The sequence below is a fragment of the Sphaeramia orbicularis genome, chromosome 15, assembly GCF_902148855.1.
Source record: "Sphaeramia orbicularis chromosome 15, fSphaOr1.1, whole genome shotgun sequence".
NCBI classification, from domain to species: domain Eukaryota; kingdom Metazoa; phylum Chordata; class Actinopteri; order Kurtiformes; family Apogonidae; genus Sphaeramia; species Sphaeramia orbicularis.
The window spans coordinates 3282856-3305620 of record NC_043971.1 but is presented as its reverse complement, the minus strand read 5'-3'; the positions used below and the strand labels follow the sequence as shown (position 1 = coordinate 3305620).

General features: G+C 39.7%; 2 protein-coding genes across 2 annotated transcripts; one reads left to right on the top strand and one right to left on the bottom strand.

Annotated features, from left to right (window-relative positions):
* The first annotated feature begins 3589 nt into the window (after window positions 1-3589).
* Window positions 3590-18609, top strand: entpd6 (ectonucleoside triphosphate diphosphohydrolase 6). The gene is given in 21 exon segments (XM_030156745.1): window positions 3590-3661; window positions 3663-3768; window positions 3771-3812; window positions 3815-3868; window positions 4893-4980; window positions 5302-5407; window positions 5409-5435; window positions 6588-6611; window positions 6613-6664; window positions 8713-8760; window positions 10278-10352; window positions 11425-11462; window positions 11464-11506; window positions 12373-12438; window positions 13615-13717; window positions 13803-13884; window positions 13886-13937; window positions 15021-15077; window positions 15263-15342; window positions 15344-15376; window positions 16724-18609. Coding segments are annotated over 21 exon segments (1296 nt in total). The 5' UTR covers window positions 3590-3625; the 3' UTR covers window positions 16808-18609.
* Window positions 18610-19068: 459 nt separating this feature from the next.
* LOC115434670 (barrier-to-autointegration factor-like) lies at window positions 19069-21657 on the bottom strand. The gene is made up of 4 exons (XM_030156744.1): window positions 21597-21657; window positions 21455-21490; window positions 19814-19944; window positions 19069-19215 (listed from the first exon to the last, which is right to left on the bottom strand). The coding sequence occupies exons 3-4, from the start codon at window positions 19937-19939 to the stop codon at window positions 19069-19071; spliced, it is 273 nt and encodes a 90-aa protein (XP_030012604.1). The 5' UTR covers window positions 19940-19944; window positions 21455-21490; window positions 21597-21657.
* Window positions 21658-22765: the final 1108 nt, after the last annotated feature.

Here is a 22765-nt window from a genome sequence, read left to right as displayed (position 1 = left end):
TAAAAACCACAAACAGACGCAGGAAAGCATTAGAGTTTAACTGTGGTTTTTGATAAATACTGGACAAGATCCACATACTGATCCAAAAAAACAAGGTCTGAAGTCTGGAAAAACCAGGTTAAAGTCTGAACCTGGTTTTCAATGGCAACGTTTGATGGAGTAACCAGGCTCTGAAGTGGGCAGGGTTTGAACAATGATTGAATGATGTGTTCAGTTTTTTCCACATCAGTCTTGAATTTTTTTATGTTTTGATGTGTGACAGTGGGTTTGACTGAGTGAAAAAGAAGAAGAAGAAACCTACTGAAAACTTCTGGTGTGTACTGAGAAATATAAATATACGAGAGGATTCTGTGTGATTTCTGAAAACCAAAAGTTCTGAAACTCTACCGAAGCAACAGAAAAGAAAGAAAAAAAGTTGTGAATTAAGTAAAACTGTCATGAATAAGTTCTTCCCAGACTGAACAGAATGAATATGTACAGAATAAGAGTGTGACGACAATTGGACGCTTTTTGTCTTAACCCATAAAGACCCAAACATCCATCACCGACCAAAACCATCTACTGATCTAAACTGTTTAATACCTGTTGATTCACTAATTCTATCAATACATGTAAGTAATTGGTGTAAAATACAGTTTGTCATCTTTTCATGGTCATCAGACCCATTTGGATGTTCAGAGGCTCGTAGTTACCATGGAAACACCATCATCTTCAGCAACATTGATTCACCAGTAAAACCCATTGAGTTGGATCAATGACAGGGGAAGGAAATGCTTGGGTTATGTTCAGTTAATGATATATTGACTGAAAAAGACACTTTTTAATTAGTTTTCTCTGCTTTTTGATAATTATAATACCCCTCATCTTCAATTTGAGCTTTTATGAACATCTTCAGTGAATTAAATATGGGAAAATACCTATTTATACTGATAAATACAAAACACAGAAGATGATATTATAAATAAATGGTGAGAATCACTTAAGAATGTAGATATAGAGAAAATTCATTTGGGAACTGACACAAAAGTTGTGCTGGGTCTTATGGGTTAATGAAACAACTTCACATGCTGAAGAAGATGAAACAGACGTCAGTTTTCATTTGGAAACACAGTTAAGTTCCTATGAGATGGTCTTCTGTGTCGATTAACAACTTAGTTGGATTATTGTCTCAAACTGACGTAATTGTCTGTAAATGTCATTTGTATGTAAATCTGCAGCCGATTAGGATCCACTCAGCGCTGCTTTTGTTCTGTCAACCATCAGTGTGATGAAAATAAAAAGGCAGCGGCAGAAAGATTACAGAACCATTAACGTCCTGCACCCATTAACTGATAAAAGCTATTAGAGGCTTATAGATTAAATTACATATATGGAGGCAGAGAGATGAAGGATCAGGAAGAAGAGAAGAGGAGGAGGAGGAGGAGGTAGCAGGAGGAGGAGGAGAGGAACGGAAAGATCACATGCTTGACCTTCCAAAAGGCCCACAATGCACTGAGGCTCAGCACAGATTTATCCACTTTACTCAGCGACCAGTGAACGCATCGTCCATCAGTTTTATCAGCAGCTTTTTCTTATTGAAATTTACAAAAATGAACTGATTCACAAAATAGGCCCGTTTTCTTAAAAGAACCTGTAAAAGTAGGAAATAAAGTAGAATATTTCAGTAGTGATCTGCTTTTCCTCCCCAAGTTCACCCAAATCCTGTAGTTTCAACTCCTCACATTTTACAAACGGCTTTACTTTTACTGCATTTGTGATGATTATCTGTTATTTCAATTTTTTTAGATGGATTGTTATTCTAGTTTATAGTTATAGATTTATGCTGCCGATAACTGATTATTTTATATTCTTGATTAAGTGAGATTTTTTACTTATTATTTTTCTTAATTTTCAGATCAATAAACTGTCCTTCTCTGACTGAAACCATACATGTGACTGTTTCTTTCACGTGTCACTTCTTCTCTAGTGTTGGACTGGTGGCAGATGTTTGCTCCGTCCACTCATCCTCCCAAAGCCCGCCTTGGTGCCTGTGACCTTTGACCTTTATTCCCTTGTGGTTTCATCAACAGTTGCAGTTTAAAGCAAGTTTAATGTAAACCATGTGTTAGAACCTTGTCCTGATCAGATGAATAATCAGAGTATTGATCTGTTGACACTGGGTCTATCCAGTCTTACAAACATGTGGATTCATCTGACACTGAAAGTAAGTCCATCCTTAAACGCATGAAGAGGAAATGAATGAATGTCTCTGAGGATCCTACAGACCACAACATTATGATTATTGAAACATTTATTATTATTCTATTATATATATTATTATTATTATTATTATTATTATTATTATCCATTTCCACTTTCAATCTAATAACCGTGGATATGATTTTTGTTGATGAAAATGTTCATTAATTTGTTTTTAAAAGTTTTCATTGTATACTTTCAATATTCTGTTTATTTTTGGTGATTTCTCAGTGTTAACTTTCAGTGATCAAACGTTACATAAGGACTATAAGAATAAGACTAAGAATAAGAATAAGAATATACTTATTTTGGAAACGTGTTTATTTTTATATATATTTTTTTATTTTTGGAAACGTGGTTCAGCTAACGTCACTGGCGCTCTGACGTCATCCAGTGGCGACCTTTTCTTGTTTTCACTTTTCAGACACAAACTGAGGAGATAAGTGTCGTTTTAACGGAACAACTCGCGGCTTTTACCGGTACGTCACCGAGAACAGTTTTAATCAGATTAATCACAGTTTACAGTTCAGTATTTACCGTTTCTGTGACCATTAGCTGCGGGTAAACATCAATGCTAATGCTAATGCTAACAGGTGCGTTCTATGCAGTGAATGAGTCCTGGTCTAAGGATAAAACTCACAGTTCGCATCTAGAAAACACTGTGAAGTTGGAAATGAATAAAGTGTTCCCGTGTGACTGTTAAGACGTTTGGCCCGGAGAACGTGTGAACAGAGTATACACCAAACTCTTTCCTTAAACTTGTTCGTTTAACTTTTGGTTAAATCTGAGTCAGACCTGTGACTTCGTGGTTGTCAGCTAACTTTCAGTAATATTAGGCTTTACATAAGAAGAAAAGGCGATAATTCCACAAACCACTGGATGCAAGGTAGTTTGTGCGGGTCCACATTTGCTGATTTTCTTCATCTGTAAACACTGAACCTGTAAAAAACTGTTACCTCCATTTAAGATGATCAAACTCCTTAAACTAATATGTGCTTTGACCTCGACTGTTTCATCTTTTAGTTTGATGTTCTTCTTTTCACGTGAACCTCTGTCCTGAAACTGATCAGTTCCTTTCCTCAGAACAGAACCAGGGTCATGGCTCAAATCCATCTGATTAATGATGATAAATGTGTAACACTGACTCCAGACTAGTGCTTTTTTGACTCTAAATGACAAATATTTGTTGAGGTTGAAACTGATCGTAGACTCAGAAGACATTTATTTGATTTGTCACATGATGTTTTTGTCCATTAATCAGAGTCATGATGGTGAAAGGAACCTGAGGTGAATCCAGCCTCACCAGTCTGGCTTTGTTGATATTCTTTTACGCCTCTATTTTCCAGGATACACCTCTCTGTCTGCATTCATCTCAGAATGAGTCGTGATGAAGAGGCCAAAGCTGGCGGTGCTGTTCCTCTTCCCTCTTCTGCCTCCTTGTTTACCTGATGTTTGTCAAGCGTCACTACTCCTTTAACATGCCTGAAACCTTCAGACCGCCTCCTCACCCAAGGCCTGGCTTTGATAGACAGCCTCGTTAGAGGGGCAGAGCTTCCAGTATGGCATCATGTTTGACGCGGGAGCACCGGGACCAGGGTCCACGTCTTCAAGTTCCACATGGACCACAATGGTGAGAAAAGACCCAAACTCGGTCCAATAAATGTTTCCGTTTCGTTGAGACATCCTGATGTCATGTTATGATTGATGGCTGTAGGGACCAGTTGCTGTTAGAGCTGTCAGATGTGCAGACACTGGTTTTAAAATGTTTGACAAAAGAAAGACTGGGGCTCCTTTAATGGACAGTTTTTGACAGGACATTGAAACCATTAAATGTATACTTTTCCACCACAGTTGGTCTTTTTTCTCTATTTCTGCCTTCATATAATTTCTCTGCCTCCATCATCCTTAAAGTGAATGTCTTCAGGTTTTCCCTTATATGTAGCTGAACTTCTTCACAGCCTGAGAATGAACTCACTTTGGTGTGATCTCATCCACTTCAACTTGGCGTCTTGTCTGCAGCTGTTAGAGGTTCTGCCTTCTCTTTGCTTAGGCTAACAGTTTCCCTCTGTTTCCAGTCTCTATGCTAAGCTAAGATAACAGTTTGCGGTGAGCATGTGACTGCAGGATTAGCATTAACGCCTAAACCCATTCTGATTCTGTCCACATTAAAATTGAGGCTCTGGACTGACATGGTCTGATGTGGATGGTCCTGAGGTGCTTTTAGTGTATTTAAAACCGTGTTGGCCCCAACAGTAATTACCAGCTGTGAGCGGAGACAGAGGAGCTTTGGATGCACAGACTCATTAGAGCATTTAGAGCCGTGGTTTTATTAGGTTTACACTCAGTTCCCATCGCAGCCAAATGCCTCGTTAACGCATCCACATAAGCCCATCCACTGCCGCTGAGTGCAGTTTTGGCTCCTTTGTTGCCGTGGAGATAATGATGTAATGGCACCTGTTAGTTCACAGTCTGGATATGGTCATTAAAGGCTCAGCCACTTGGAGCCAAAGGTTGAAGGTCGTGATGGGAAACTACAGTAAAGGAGGCAAACCTGAACCTCACACTGGTTTCACTCACTGTCTCTGCTTTAGTCATATGTGTTTTATTCATATGTTTTTCTGTTTTTTGCTCTTTTTTTTTTTTTTTTTTAAAAGAAGCCCCTAAACTGGCTCATGAGACGTTCAAGGCCATCAAACCGGGTCTGTCTGCTTACGCTGATGCTCCAGAGAAGGTAAGAACTCAGTCAAAACAGATTCAGAAACATCAAAGACCACAGACTAAAAACCACTATTTAAAGACAAAACATAAGTGTTCTACCATAGTTGGACGTTTGTCTGACCTGTGTCAAGGATTTAAGATGAATAAAACCTGAAGAACCCAAACCCTAAATCAGGGTCATTTCTGGTCTAACATGTGGACGTCTTGTGGACATTGTCTGTCTCTGTCCATGTTTGTCTCCCTCTCTGTGTCTCCTTGTCCATGTCTGTCTCTTTGTCATTGTCTATGTCTGTCTCTGTGTCATTGTCCATGTCCATGTCTGTTTCTGTGTCCAGTGTACTGCAGGATTGCTGAGCTGTTGGAGGTTGCAAAGTCCAGCGTCCCATCCTCAGTCTGGAACTCCACCCTGTGGTCCTGAAGGCTACAGCGGGGACTCCGCCTACTTCCAGGAAGAGAAGGCCACCCACCTGCTGGACACGGTAATGCCTCCAACCCCAGGTCCACAAGGGTTAACGACCCTGATCAGCGTGAACTGAGTCAAAGTTCAACCTGATCCAACATCAGTATGTCTGTGTCCGTCAGTACGCCTGTGTCCGTTGCGTACATCTGCTCTGTATCCTCACAGAGGACACATGGTCCAACTGTGAAACGTGTCCTGAAGTGAGACTCAAACATAAACTTCAGTAATCTTCTGTTCTGGATCACATTCAGATGAACACATTATGCAAACTGAATTACTTTAGCTAATATCCTGCCCCCCTCCTCTTCATCATCATCATCATCATCATCAGGAGCCAAAAGAGTAAAAGTCTATTAAAGCTTTTAAGTACTCAGTAATAACAGGACTAGAGCAGTCAGCCAAAATGTGATTTAATCTGAAGCTTTGCTCAGACTTTGATCAGATTGTTTCTAATTCAGCCAAACACAGAGCTGATTACTGTGGAGGGGGCGGGGCTTAGCGTTTATTACAATTTAATATAAATCACTTGTGAGTGGATAGGCACACAACACAAACGCACAAGAAATTAATGAATAACAGGCCATGAATTATGTTCAGTCATGAAACTAAAACTCACACCTGGATGTCCTAGGTTGACGTCTACAAATACTCCAGTACCCATGAGCCTCTGCTGCTGCTGTCATGGAGGACTTGTGTGCTCCTATTCTTACATATTGTCATGTCTTCATCACTGAAAAGCTGCTGCTCGGCTTCGTTAACATAAATTAACAATACAGAGTCCAAATCCATGTTAAAGTCCAAAATATGGTTCGGATTATTCGAAATCTTGTAAAGACTGAAATGAAACCAATGACAGAGCAGAGTGTGTAACGTCACACAGCACCGACTTCAAAACATTCAGTCTGAAAACATATGCAACTAGAAGAGCGCAGACCTCCGCCAAGGCAGATCAGTGTCCCCCCGCCAATCCCACCAAATTTAATAATTTGTTCCTTGTGCCAGTATCAACATTTCCCTGAAATTTTCATCCAAATCCGTCCATAAATTTTTGAGTTATCTTGCACACACACACACACACACAGGACAGATGCCGGCAGAACACATTACCTCCATGGCGGCAGGTAACTGTTTCCTGGTTATTGAACATAGTGTTGTTTCCTGTTTCATCCAGGTGCGGGCGCTGTTTGCAGAGTCCCCCCTTCCTGTCTGCAGATGACAGTGTGTCCATCATGGATGGCACTGATGAAGGTACGTCCATGAGTCCCAGTCATTTACATATTTGGTAAAATGTAGGAGTAAACCTGTATTGAGAAATAAACGGCTTTTAGCAAAACAGTTAAAGTTCAGACAAATGTACACATAACAAACCAATAAAACGTCAAATGAGTACAAGCTGACAATGTCATCGCAGCAGGATTCAGTCTGAAAGGGTCTAATGAGACCAGATCCTGAGGGTTCAGGTCCTGAAAAGATCTGAAATGAATTCTTAGCTCACCCATCGCAGCTCTGTGTTTGGTCAGAAACTGAAATCAGGTGGAGTCTGGTCTCCAGGACGATGAAAACGGATTAGGCTGAAAACACCCAGAATGCACCTCTGTAGAGGTGGTGCTGTTCCAGGTCTACTGTGTCCATTTGGATCCATCAGACGTGGGTCAGAGGCGACATTGGTCTGTTGTGTCTTTTTAGATCCTACCATGGTTTGACGAATGAGCAGCATCACTACTCAGGATTCAACAATATGGAGGATTAACATCCCATAAAACCACACAAGCTTTGAAAACACAGTGGACCCACAGATACATTCACATTGTGTCTGAAGTTTCCCTCAGTTTGATCTTTTTTTTGTTATGATCGAGACTCATTGGTTTGAGTCTTATGCTTCATTTATGACCAGTCAGCTGCTGTTGTCGGGCAGAGGACATTGGTCTGTCGATATAAGAACTGAAATGATCATAAAACCTGGCGGACCTTTATGAACTCATTACCTGGAGATGTGGATCAGGACCTCTGCTGATCTGGATCAGGATGTCTGTTGATCCTTTAATGTGTTCAGATTATGTGAAACATCAATGTGTTTGGCTTTCATCACTGAAACATACAAACCTAACACTGGACCTCAGCTCCAGTCCAAACCTAGCTGAAAACCTGGACCGTGGTCTGGACTCATGGACCCTTTTAACTCCTGATTCGTGACTCTGCCTCCTCTGGATCCAGATGGGACTGGCTGGTCTAGACAGGACTGGGCTGGTCTAGGTGTGGACCCGGGCAGATCTAGATGTGGACCAGGCAGGTCTAGCTGTGGACCGGGCTGCTCTAGGTGTGGACTGGGCGGGTTTAGATGTGCTTCACAAGTCTGTGTCTCATGGAGGTTTTAAAGGCTGCTGGTGTATGGACATATAATCCAATCCTTTTAAAGTCGTTCATACAAGTGGATAATGTCCCAGTTAATGTGGAGGGGGAGGGACGGCCCCATTATCAGGGGTTATTTCTGAGCCGTGTTGGGCTGTTTTCTCCTTCTCTGTGAGTGGGATCAGCTCATAAACGATGATGAATTAACTTCTTATCCTCGTCCACGTCTAATGGACGCGCTGCTCCTCCGGTCGCTGCTCAAACCGGATGGCCTGCCATATTACGCCACATATTCGGCCATTCTTGGCCCGGACGCTGATCCCAGCTGAGATTACGCCGGGCCGGTCCTGACTTATTGTTAATGCAGACTCTGATGGGGGCCGGGGAGGGGGAGGGGGAGGGGCTGGGGCTAAGTGCCGGTGTTTAGCAGTGTGGTCGATCTCCACACTTGTTTGTTTTGTTTGAAAATTGCTTCTTAACGTCTCTCTAAGAGTTTTATGGTAAAGCTCCTATGATACAGTTTTCTATCAAGCCCTAATCATCCACTTCTGCAGGCGCTCAGGGTCAGAGGTCGCTGGTAAAAGGCACTAATGCATACAGCTCAGAGCAAATATTCTACTAATGTCATCTTTGAGTTGACCTGAATAAGCACATCCTCCGAGTGTCACATTCAGTGCTTCAGTTTAGACAATAATGGTTCAATTACAGACCAACAGTGGAAGTTTTACAAATTCTCGCGTGTTAACAAACTGACAAGACTGTCTCTGCTGTCTATGTAAATAGGCCATGATGTGTCTTCATAGGTGAACTGATAAACCAGGATAATTAATAATTACAGTAACCCCATGTCAGTGTTATCATTAGATCATTTAAGGTTCTTAACGTTACATAGATTTTTAGACAGACAGTGTTACATACATTTTGTTCATTATTGTCTTTCTTCTCAGGGATTTCAGCCTGGATCACTATCAACTTCCTCTTAGGTGAGAATTCAGGTTCCATCACATCACAAACACTGACATACGTGTGTTATCTGTCAAATTACAGAAGCAGGTTGTATTAACTCCTCACATGCATTTTATGCAAATTATATAATAAAATGTGTGTAAAATTCATCCATAGTGTGAGTTCTACAGATTGAGTCACCGCAGGGAAACTCAGCAAAAACTAGTAAATATCACATTCATTTCTAATGGAAGTGAATCTGTGGAGCCTGGTTATTCCATTATTCGTTACCATAGAAACCAGGTCCAGACTTGAACCTGGTCTCCAGACTTCAGACCTTCTTGTTGTGGGTCAGTATGTGGATCTAGTCCAGTATTTATCAAACCACAGTTAAACTCTGATGTTTTCTGTCTCTGTTTGTGGTTTTCTAATGGCTATGTATTGGATGATGTTCTTACTCGTTCCTGTCATTATGCTTTTGGTCTGAGGCCGTTCTGTCCAGTTTGTCCATATTTACCACAAATGGAGCTGCATTGTCGCTTTCAGACAGTGTTTGGACCAAAGCCAGTGACTCAACCTCCTAAGACCCAGGAAATGTCAGCAAAGTACAGCCTTTTTTGTTTTTATTAAAGAAGTGTCTATATTGGAAACATCATGATACACAGTTTTTCCGATGCAGTTTTTTAACATTTTTATGGAATGTCCTTTGTGGTGGACAGTTTTCTTTTCTTTTTTTTTGTATAAAGTTGTGAAACTGTTGTCCACAAATGTGGACAGTGGGTCTTAGGAGGTTGAAGAATCTGAATTATGAGCCTCAGAGTGAAACCAGCTCCAGCCAACGGACAATTAAACCAATCAGAAACCAGAGTGTTCTGTTCAAAATCCACTAAACTCACTGTTTACATCCACGACCTTAAACAGTTTAAACCTACAGAACATGTACATCAGCGCCTTCACACCAGTCAATTAGAACTCACACTGAAAGGGTAATCATCTGAGGAACCCACTGAGAACCACAAACATCTGACCTGACCACTTCACTGAAATCTCATTTTCAGTGTGAGATTCATAAACAAAGTGATGAGAATCACCATAGCAACCATGTGTGAAGTGCTCAGATCACCATGGCAACCACACTTCAGTCTTCTTTGTTAAACTGTTTGTTCTCTGTAAATGTTGTAATTATCACTTATTTTGTGGGTGAATGTGCAGACCGTCAACACATTTTCCTCTGAAAATTCTCGTTTACTCAGATACTTTTCATAGGATGAGTCGTAACCAATCCTATTTTAATGACATTATGGGATTCATTGTGTCCCCAGACATCGTATTACTCATTACAAACACATAAACCCGTGTATGAGAGAATAACATGTTTCTGTCATGTTTTGATGAAAATATGAAGGTTTGTGTGGTCATGTGAGGGGAGGAGGTGGAGGTGTGCGCATAACCCAGATTAAATGGACAAGAAACAGTGATTACCTGTTATTGGATTAAGCTGCAGGCCGGTCCGTGTGGTTTTTGTGTTTTTAGTGTGTTTGTGTTGTTTTTCAGGTGGCCTCCACAGAGCCCCACTCGCCCACTGTGGGGATGCTGGATCTGGGAGGGGGGTCGACTCAGATCACCTTCAGCCCCCGGGGGATGAGGTGATGCAAGCACATGAACAGTGAAAGAGTGAGAGGAGAGGAAGATGTGTGTTCTGTCAAACTACCAGGATGGCTCCGTCTTAGGGGCTTTAATCTGTAAATGCCTCTCTAATCCCAAATAAACACCCTCACATCAGCAGAGGAGGCGGAGGAGGTCTTTATGTTAGGTCAGGCTTCGTATACGGGGATTGGTCATCAACATCGCCACATCAGTCTGCTTCTTCTTCTGTGGTCAGATCCTCTTTGAGCAGCAGGAGGATGTAAACCAGGAACTGATTACAAACACTGACGAAGCCTTTTCCATCCACACCCCCACTTTGAAAACACGCTGACCGCTGGAGAACGTTTATGAGGTCCGACCCCAACCTGGGGATATGAACCGAACCCCTTACATCTGGAAAACAGTACCCACCACCACAACAATATTCAACAAAGAAACAGTACCCCGCACCACAATAAATATACACCAGGAAAACAGTACCCCGTACCACAACAAATATACACCAGGAAAACAGTACCCTGCACCACAATAAAATATACACCAGGAAACAGTACCCTGCACCACAATAATATACACCAGGAAAACAGTACCCCACACCACAACAAAAAGGCACCAGGAAAACAGTACCCCCACACACAACAAATATACACAGGAAAAACAGTACCCCCCCACCACCACACACACACAATAAATATACACCCAGAAAACAGTACCTAATCTGTCCATTGTGACATATACTGAAACATGTCACATGACCAGGACTCTGAGGACATCACTGGAAACACAAATGGGCACAAATAAAACCTGTAAATATATTCAGTGAACTTTGATGAGGTGCAGAATTGAACTGTTCAACAGGAATCAGCTGTATCTCAACAGCACGTTGAATTAACAGCTGGCTTTTCTTTAGGACAGGGTCACATGTGCTGGTCGGGCCAATCACACAGGGTTTAGTACAAACTAAACACAGCAATGTCAGTAAATGCTGTGCTTTTGAGTGATGATCCACGAGCTAGAACAGACTGAATGTTAGTGTGTTAGAAGACATAACATCTTCTCATCTTTCCAGAAAACCATCCAGATGTCGCCCATCGACTTCATCCGATTCTTTTCAGATGTTCAACAACACTCACACGGTCTACACTCACAGGTACCTCACTGACACCAAACTCAGGCCTGTTTTTGGTTGCTTGGTGTTTCTTCACTGATGGTATTTGTTCTTTAGTTTCTGTATCATCATTCACCTTCAGATTCTTGACTGAGGCTCCGGTCCAGATGATGACATGTAAAACTTGATGTGAAACCATCCAAATGTTGTCACTGTGTTAATACATATGCGTCATCATGTCATAATGGGAGGTAAATGTTTAAGTCAAGTTACAGGTAAATCTCTGAAAACGTTAGAGCATTTTCTCCAATAAATCATCTGCATTCTCAAACATCTCCAACGAAGGCAGGACTTTTCTCATGTTTTCAGCATTTTCATTTAAAGACCAGATTTTATATTTTATTTGTCGGAGAATTAAAGAATTCAGGGAAATTTAGAAGTCATAGATGTTCCTGCTTCTTTTTCTCTGTCTAATCTGCTCCAGGCAAATGGAACCCTTAATTTTAATATTATCCAGGGTTTTGAATTGAAAACCATGTTTTTTGTCATGTCTTTGTCATTTACTGAATGTGGAAGCTGTGTCTAAAAACACTATTTATTTTCAGGGAAATACAGGGGTTGGACAAAATAATGGAAACACCTTCTATGATGCCACAATGTTAGGTGTTCCATTATTGTGTCCAACCCCTGTATATGATCACTATAATGCAAATAGTGAAATGTTAAATGGTGAAAGATCTGTAAAGTATATGTTCACTACGGAGGGCTGTGAAGTCTAAAATAGATAAACATGAGCCTTACAGTGTATGGATGGTTACTGGAGTGGTTGTGGTTCTGACACAGTTAACAGGGTCACTGTGATTCTGTCCTGGTATGGCTCTAACTGGTTCTGGTTCTGTTCTTTTTCGTTACCTGGGTCTGGGCCTGATGTCGGCTCGTATCGCTGTCTTGGGAGCCGTTGACTCTTCTCCCTGTGGGTAGATTTTCAGCCTGCATGTTCTTGTTGTTTCCAGTTTTCATCATCATCTTCATCTTTTTACCCCCCCCCCCCCCAACCCACCAGAGATAAATAAGCCATTATCTAATCTTTTAATAACACACACCAAGATTAATTCCTTGCCTGCAGCTGTTGCTGAGCTTTAGCTGCTGTAAGAAGCCGCAGCACAGATTCACTCTGGGTTTGTAGAGTCATGGACAGAAGTGGACAGAAAAACAGACCAACAATACACCAACAACAGACCAACAATACACCAACAACAGACCAACATACACCAACAACAGACCAACAATACACCAACAACAAACCAACAATACACCAACAACAGACCAACAGTACACCAACAATACACCAACAACAGACCAACAATACACAACACAGGACCAACAACGGACCAACACTACACCCACAACAGACCAATAACACAACCACCAACAGACCAACACCTCCATCTCTGCATCTGTTCCAACCTGGACTAAAACTGTCGACACCAAAATAAACCGTGTTAAATCACAGCGTATGAAGAGTTACATTTTAATTTGCTGTGTATGTGTAATATGACAAAGGCATTCTATTCTAAATAGAGTTGTGTTAAAGGACCCACAGCAGTATAAAAACCAACACACATTAGATTTGACAGACATAGTAGACTGAAATATGAACATGTTGTCAGCAGTAACATGCACATCAGAAATAATAACTCTAGAGTGAATGTCAGAGTTACATGTCATTGACTAACAGATGAACATGGACAGATCCATACTGTTCCTTCACATGTTTCTTCCTGTTTGGTAAAACCAGTGGTGGATGCCACAATGACATCTAGTGGTTCTATTTAAAATGACACAGTTTGTTATTTTACATCAGAATGAATCATACATTTCACTGAATAAAGGAACACAGTTTTAATAATAAGTTTGATTCCAGCTGTTTTAGTGTAAAAAACGTCCCTAATCAGTTCAGTTTTTTCGATGCCAGAGGATGTTCATTAATGAGTTACTGGTTATGATGAGCTCTGGTGTTGTTGTAAATTAAACTATAGGTAAATTCTACGGTACATGTGTTTGATCAGACTGTGCTAGGTGGTCCTCAGATGTTTTTAGACGGTCTGAGTGTTCAAGGGTTAAATCTGCTCTGTGTTTCTGTGAGCAGTAGGGGTCAGCACTGAGCTGGTCAGTCCATGCCTGGCTCCAGAGTACTCGGGCAGGTGGGAACACAGTGACGTCGTGTACACCGGTCAGAGGACAGAAAGCAGGTGAGCTGATTCTCACCACAGTCTGTCTGCTTTCCCATCATGCAACTGCGGGGTAGAACCTGTGTGTGCTGTGTGTTTCAGGGAGCGGGTACGAGGGCTGTCTGACCAAAGTGGAGAAGGTTCTGTACAGGAAAGTGATGAAGGCGGCGGAGGCGGCGGAGGCAGACTTACTACGCCTTCTCCTACTACTACGACCGAGCAGCTGACCTCGGCGCCATCGGTGAGAAACCATGGTAACTGGGTCAGCTGACGTCTGTCTGTCTGCCTCTCCATCCATACATACAATATACAGTATATACATACATGCACACACTTATACATAAATACTTACACATATATACGTACACACACACACCATATACATACATACATATAAACACTACACAATATATCCATACATACATCAAGGTTATGATAGTTTTGGATTTTCATTAAAGTTAGTTTTTATTTAGTTTTGACTTTTTTTTCTGTAATTCTGTTAGTTTAATTAGTTTTTACAGCAGGTTTGCTAGTTTTTATTTTCATTTTTTTCTAAATGCTTAGTTTAGTTTTACTTTTAGTTTTTGCATATCTTTTCTCTTCTTCTCTGTCGTCGTATTCAAATAAATCCAGACAGGACTCTGCTGCTTTCTCCCAACGTTAGTCTCCATGTTTCCAGGTAGAGTGGGACCAGAAGACGACTCTAAATGACAAGTGACGAGAAGTGACAGACCGTGAAGTGTTGTATGGTGCCGCTTGCTAAAATTGCTAGAGCAAAATAAATCGATTTTGTATCAATCCAACATTGAAAAGACGGAACACGAAGGGACTTTTATCCATATTTTTATCTGTTTTAGTTAGTTTGGTAAACACCACAATACAGTTTCAGTTAGTTATCATTTTTTCTTGTAATTATAGTTAGTATTTATTTTAGTTGAACGAAAAAGTTTTTCAATTCTAGTTTTCGTCATTCGTTAGTTTTCGTTAACGATAATAACCTTGACATACATACACACACACACACACATACACATACACATTCATATTCATACATGTCTCTGTCCGTAAATAATTCATCCATTAATTCATTCATTCACTTTTTTCAGATCAACGAACACATTTACAGAAGATCTGATATTTTGCACATGAACGAGAAGACTGATCATCCATTTTTTTTTTTTTAGAATTCAATCTTACAAAGTTGGATTAATTATTTGTGTAATTTGATTTTTAAGATTTAAGTTATTTAAGTGTCCATTAAATGTTGAAGATAATGTATACATTTGTACATAGATAAAAAAATTGTTTTCTGTTTTATGTCCAGAGGAGATGACAGGAGGAACCATCACCGTGTCTGAGTACATCAACGCTGCTAAAAGAGGTGAGACAGTGCCACCTGGTGGTGTATATGGAACTGCATCTCATTCATTTAATGCCCTGGTTGTAACGTCAATTTCTTTATCTAGAGTTTGTATTTATTCCTTAAAGAACGTCTTGGGTTCTGTCCAACTCCTCGTATCTGACCACATCCTGGTTCTGAATGTGTGGTGTTGTTGTGTTGTTCAGTGTGCAGTGGACTGTCCGTCAGTCCTGTGCAGAGTCCGTTCCTCTGTCTGGACCTGGTCTACATCTCGGTTCTGTTGCAGGGAGCTCGGTTTCCCTCCACACAAACAGTTCAAGGTGAGCACTTCATCCCATCTAATCCAGACCGGGTCCGGTTCCCTCAGGCAGGTTCAGCTCTGCCTACAGAACTTGATGGGCCAATCAGAGGACCCTGTGGAGTCCCAGGGTCTGACCATGACCTTTAACCCCTCTGGGTTCCTGTGTGGAACTAGAACCCAGTGGGATGACACTGTGGCATGAAGGGTTTAAAAACAACAATAAACTAGGACTAGGGATGTAACGATTACCAGTGTAATGATAAACCGCAGTAAAATTCCCGACAGTAGTACTACCGTTTTAAATTCTAATTATTATGATAACTGTGTTTGATTACTGCACTTTTAGGGGAAAAAACCCTATGTAAAGATCTGCTTTCATGTCAAATATTGAGTATATTTATAATTTATTTCAATTTTGATTTTCTATACCAAATATTTGGAACCGATATTCACTTTCAAGTCTTTGAAAAGGTTCAAATCAGATTTTATATATTTTTTGTGTGTTTTTTATCCTTTTTGTGTTGATATAGTAGGTTAAAGTGCAAAATAATAGATGAGATAGATGAAGTTGTGCTGAAAAAACAGATCCCAAACATGGGTATAGTAAGCATTTGTTTATAGAATAAAATAGAATCTTTATTGTCATTATGCGAGGCACAACGAAATTTCATCCAGCAGCTCTTGGCATTAGGCATACATATTTACACACATATAATATAAAAGGCACATCTAAGATATATATATATATATATATGTATATATATATAAAATAGAAAAATAGAATAAAATAAAGTGACAAGTATCCATAGTGCAAACATCAAACTTTAAAGTGACCATTATATAGTATATAAAGGCAAAATCAAAAGGACTGAAAAACGGACCAGATAGGCTCAGACCACTAAGGGTTAATATTTGAATGTTTCTGCCAAGAGAAAGTACATTGTGCCAATTATTTTACTTTGTTGTTTTTTTTTTTAAATACAACTTTTTGAATTATTTCAGTGTGTGTATTAGTACTTTTTGAACATTTTGAGCACAATTTGAATAACACCGCGATAATAATGATAACCGTGATAATTTGGTCACAATAACTGTGATATGCAATTTTCATATCGTTACATCCCTAAACTAGACCCTCTTCCTGAAGCTAGTTTAGGGCTGACGTAAAGGTGAACCTGAACTGGAGACAAAGATCTGAGGACGCTCTGAAATGATGAGTCTAAATGGTATTTTATTAATGAGAGTAATTAATAGACTTAAGGGACTTGGAAAAACAAACGAACAGGCTGCGGCGTTGGAGATGTTGAGTGTATGTCACAGTTATCACACAGGCTGTGACCTCTGACTTGTGTGTGTTGTGTTGCAGTTGGCCAGAACCATTAACCAGGCGGAGACCAGTTGGGCTCTGGGAGCCACGTTTCATTACATCGAGTCCCTGAAGAGACACTGAGTCAAACCAACCACCTCCTCCTCCTGGACACTGGCTCACTCCCGTTGGCTGCTTCATGGTACCATGTGACCTTCCGTACAGGTGGGAATGTGGAGTCTAGTCACCTTAGACCTGGACCTCAGACCAGATCCAGAACTGGGATCCATAACTGATCCACAGATCAGTTTATATTTTTGACTTCTAGGTTCACTCCAAGGGCTCGACCAAATAACAATCACACGTACACGTATGTAGTTGTACATGTATGCATAAGTATATGTACATGTACAGTATGTAAACATGTACGTGTTAGTTTTTAGTGTTAAAGGTCAAAACAGGCCTCGGTGTTTGATGGGTATCTGATGTCAGAGTCAGTTTCTCTGGCCTGATGTGTCGAATAAAGGATCTCGGGATTTCTGGATATTAAATCTTTTTTAGATTGTTACCACCTGAGTATAATTTACAACCTGTTTATAATCTTTAGTAAAAACTGTTATGAAGGTTCTGCCATTTTATTGGTGATTCAAACGCATCCATCATCTTTGAACGCAGTTCTAAGTGACTCCGCCTCTCAGGTGAGGATGGGACAGGTGAATTAAACGTCAGCCATAACAGGTCATCACATGTTTAACAGACTGACCTCATAGAAGCAGGTTTTACTGTATTTATCATCGTATTGAGACTGGTTTATGTAATAACCTCAGTATGATTCACATCTGATTAAACTGGAATCTGCCGGTGCCAAAAGCATGGAGCTCATTTCCTGTTGAAACAAACAAAAAAAAAACCTGTCGTAGAAACTCAGCACAATTCACCGACAAACAAATATGAAGAACAAATCCTACGTCACATTGACTTTTACTGTCTTTTAATGACGGGAAAATTCAACATCTGAGTGAAGGTTCAGAGTTGGTGCAGTGTTCTGTTTAACAGACTCACAGCGCCACCTGCTGCTGTGAAGGTGAAATAATTGCCAGAATATCAACAGAAACACATTGAAGGATTGTGACGAATCATTTCTTTTTTTTTCTCTATAGTTTGTATTTTTTTTTTTTTTTTAAACCTTTGTTTGTGAAATGTAATATTTAGACTCTTTTGTGTGTTGCTGAATCATCCGACAGACTTGGTATTAGTCGTAGTTTTGTTTTGGATGGTAAATGAGCTCCACATGACGATAATGTGACGACCGCTTCAGTTTTTCCTGAAACACTGAATGTTCAGATGTTCAGATCATGACATTACAGTAAAGGAGTGATTTCTGAAGAGTCGCTGAAGCGTTGGTCTGTGATCAGACCAGTTTATGTACTGTTAAAACTCCCATTTCATATTACAGGTTTTCTCCATTGGTTTGGCTCGATTGTACTTGTCAATTTGAAAATGTAATTTCCGTTTCAAGAAATGAGCCAAACCAATGGAGAAAAACTGTAATTCACGTGAACTTGGTCTCGTTTTCTTTTGTTTTTAAAAGCCAAAGTTTTAAAGATGTTTTTAGTAAAATGTGCAGTTACGTCCACATCAGATCAGTGTTTCCTGATGAACTGAAGGGATTTAATGAACATCAACGGTACCTTTACAATAACAGATTGGTCATTTAGTTCCATGTGAATGTAATTTCGAAACAGGTGTTGACATTTCTCAGGTAACTTCACTCCATATCTTTTGTTCTTGGTTTTTTTCAAAGGTCTTAGGTCGTTTGTTTCTGTCTCTGACCTCTGACCCTTTAAAACAGTTTGTAACGGACAGCAAGTCTGATTGTTTTGTACCATTTGTACAAAATTTAATGTCTGTAAAGTCAAATAAAATCTGTTGGATTAAATCTGATTCAGTGACTCCATAAAACATCAGCGCGAGTCATTTCACCTCTAACACAGCTTTGATTTGTGGTATTTTCAGGTCATGAGACGATGTTAAATACAGTAAAAACACTTTAAAACCCTGGACACGCCCCCTGCATTAGTCCTGGACCTCCTTCACATCCTGGTGTTTGAGACACCAGGGACGTCCTCCAGCAGAGACACCGTGTTCAGATGGACAAAGGTTTAAGGAGTGAGATCTGTGGAAGACGTACAACGGACCCTGGACCCCCGCCCACACTCAGAAGAAACCGTTTCTTAGAAAAGAAACAAAAAGATTAAGTGTTGAAAATCCAAAGCTTTTATTCATGTAAACATTACACCAGTCGAACAGATACTTAAAGACACAACCAGGGCAGGGCCTGAGGCACAAAGAGGCGGGGCCTAAGGCACAAAGAGGCATAGGCTGAGGCATAAAAGGGCGTGGCCTCAGAGGAAGGCGTCGCACCACTCCTTCAGACACTGGGCGCAGGATCCGGCCTGACGAGAGTTGGCTCCGGTGACATCCTTCAACCACTCGGTGAACATTTCAGGATCCTTCTTCAACAGGAGGAACTGACCCAGGACCACGTAGGCCTGGAGTAAACAAACAAACAAAAATAAACAGGAGGAACTGACCCAGGACCACGTAGGCCTGGAGTAAACAAACAAACAAAAATAAACAGGAGGAACTGACCCAGGACCACGTAGGCCTGGAGTAAACAAACAAACAAAAATAAACAGGAGGAACTGACCCAGGACCATGTAGGCCTGGAGTAAACAAACAAACAAACAAAAATAAACAAGAGGAACTGACCCAGGACCACGTAGGCCTGGAGTAAACAAACAAACAAACAAAAATAAACAGGAGGAACTGACCCAGGACCACGTAGGCCTGGAGTAAACAAACAAACAAACAAAAATAAACAGGAGGAACTGACCCAGGACCACGTAGGCCTGGAGTAAACAAACAAACAAAAATAAACAGGAGGAACTGACCCAGGACCACGTAGGCCTGGAGTAAACAAACAAACAAACAAAAATAAACAGGAGGAACTGACCCAGGACCACGTAGGCCTGGAGTAAATGAACAAACAAACAAACAAAAATAAATAAACAGGAGGAACTGACCCAGGACCATGTAGACCTGGAGTAAACAAACAAACTAATGTAAATAACCAGTGTGTTTGCGTACCTTGTCGAAGCCCTGCTCGTCCAGTTTCTTTCCCAGAGTTCCTCCAATCCCCGACAGCGCCATCACCGATTTGTCTCCCATTGGTTCACCAACAAAATCACGATGTTTCTGAGATGTCGTTGACATGGTGACTGAAAAATAAATAAAAATAAACACATTTGATCTGAGATGAAAAGTCCATCTGAAGTGAAACCTAAACCTCAGGTGATGTGTGACTTTGATCAGAGACATGTTAGTGTTTGTTACTGGGCCAAAGTCAACATTAGTGTCATAAATTAAAGTTTCACCTACCATTTCTCAAATAGGCTCATTTTTTAGCTTAAGAACTCTATTTTAGGAACTATTAACAAAATTTCAGTCACTTGTAGAAGAAAGATATAACTATATAATATTAAACCTAAAAAGGACTCAAATATGTAAATGCACTATTAACTTTAATAATATTAGTTCTTGTATCAGTGATATTTTCAGTCTGTGAATCTGTTGAACTAATTCTTCAACAGTACATGAATATTCAAAGGTTCTGTCCAGTCTAATTATAATTCAAATATGCTCTGCTATTATCTATATACATCACTTCAGTTGTAATATGTCTGTTCAATAAAAGTTTAGGATCATATTTGTAGTGTTTCAGTTCCAGTCAGTCTTTTATTGTGATACTGAACAAAGGTCCACACTGCTGTCTCCATGTCCCAACATATTTGTGTTCATAAAAACTTATTTAAATATTTTTTATCCAATATTGATCACAATTGTATTTTAACACCAGAGCTAAAGCCCTATGTTTCATTTAGGATCAATTTCTTATGAGAACAGCATGTTTATACATTTGCATAAGGTGAAAAAAAAAAAAAAAAAAAGTTCACTTTGAGTCCCCGTATCACGCAGCAGTAATTTGAGTATTTTTACCCCTAAATTTTATTTCTGTAAATTGTAACGTGTCATGTTAAAGTACGTACTGAGACCTATTCATACACATATTAAACATTTAGATCAGTTATTTAGTTGAACACACACAGAGACTATTGAACAGGAAATGTGTCACTGCTTGGTCTCACCCTACTGTGAATAATTCACATTAAACTTATGAATCAAACTCACTGAAACAAACACAGGAAACAAACCAACAGCTTCAACACAGTCAAGAAAAACAGGTTAAAGCAGAACCATAAAAGACACATGAAGGTATTTAGATCATGAACAGGTTCACAAAATTCATTACCTTAAAAATTATTAAAATTAAAAAAAAAAAAATAAAAATCACTGGAATAAAAAAAAAAAAAAAAGAAAAAAAGATTGAAACTAAACCTGGAACCATTAAAGTAAGAAGACAGACTGTGATCACATGGGTTTGATGAACCTGAAGAACCAGGACCAGAAGAAGAACCAGGACCACAATAAAACACCACAGGCGCAGTTTAATAAATCTAAATAAATCTTTACATTTATTCAGGTTTAGTTTGGGTTCGACCTGGACCTGTTGACCTTTGACCTTAGCACCTGACATGTGATTGAATCTGTCAATCATCCAAATCCATTCACTCAGAACTTCAAACTGAAGTCCAGGGTTTCCTTCTGTTTCAGGTTACACGCTTTTACTTCAGTTTTATTTTTCTTTCAGACTTAATTAAACGGACTCACCTGGAGGTTCTGCTGAGCCCGGACCCGCCTCACGCGCTGAACAAACAAACAAACAAATGGGTAAACTTCAAAACGAGCCTCAAAACGTGGGTTTAAAGAGTGATGACGTCAATGACGTAGCGGACGTCAGGTCTGAACTCACCTGAACAGAAACGAAGAAGCGAATGAAAGTTGAGTGAAACTGTGTTGTTTTGTGAAACCAGAAAAAAAGACGACTCACGTTCTGACATGACATCATGACGCACAGAGTCAAAGATGATTTAGGGTCAAGATGAGTAACTCCACGTAAATTTAAATCACCTTCATCTTTTCTATTTGTTGAATTTTTTTGTCGCCTAATTGTAAGATTTAATGCAGTTCAGATGAAGAATCGGTTCATTGATTTGGAAATGATCAGTGGTTCTGTTTGGTCTGGTTAATCTTTGAATAGACAATACTACTACTACTACTACTACTAATAATAATAATAATAATAATAACAATTCATCATTAACATCAATATCATATACTTATATGAACTAAACTCACCATATTAAATCTCTTAAAATAGGTGAAAATGTTTTAAAATGAAAATCTAACACACACACACACACACACACACACACACAACTATTTAAAATGTATAAGATATGAAATAAAAATTCCAAATGTAATCTTTTGGTTTACATGGGAATTGTATCAAACCCATGTTATTCCATGTAATAGCAGGCTTTTTTTTTTTTTTAACTTAACATGTTTAGTTTTTACATGACGTTGGAGTGTGCTCTGTGTTTGTTAGTTGTTTTTCAGAGTCTTTGGGGGTTTTTGTCTGGTCTCTCTGAACCGATGGATGAGCTCACTGACCCACAGCGTCCATGTGACGGATCAGGAGGACTTCAGGACCCACTACGATGTTGAGCTGCTGCTGGAACCTTAATTTCCCAGAGACTCTGCCCAAGAGGTCATTTAAACTCAATCTAATCTAATCTAATCTAATCTAATCTAATCTAATCTAATGGTAGGAGCTATTTGTCTATTTATTTTTTTGTTCAAAGTTAATTTACTTTTTTGTTAGTAATTTAGTATTTTTTGCTAATTGTTTATTTTTTGTTTGTTTATTTTGTTTATTTAATATTTAGAATATTTTTCAATTTTTAATTTATTACTTTCATTATTTAGTATTTAGCACCTTTTGTTTTGTTTGTTTTCTCATTGGTTTAGACTGTGGGCACCTGGGTATAAATAGGCAGCACCAAGTTAGATCATCATGGACCTGGGTGGGCCTATGGTTTTTTTTAACCAGTCAGTCAGTCACAGTTGTCCAGTTATCCA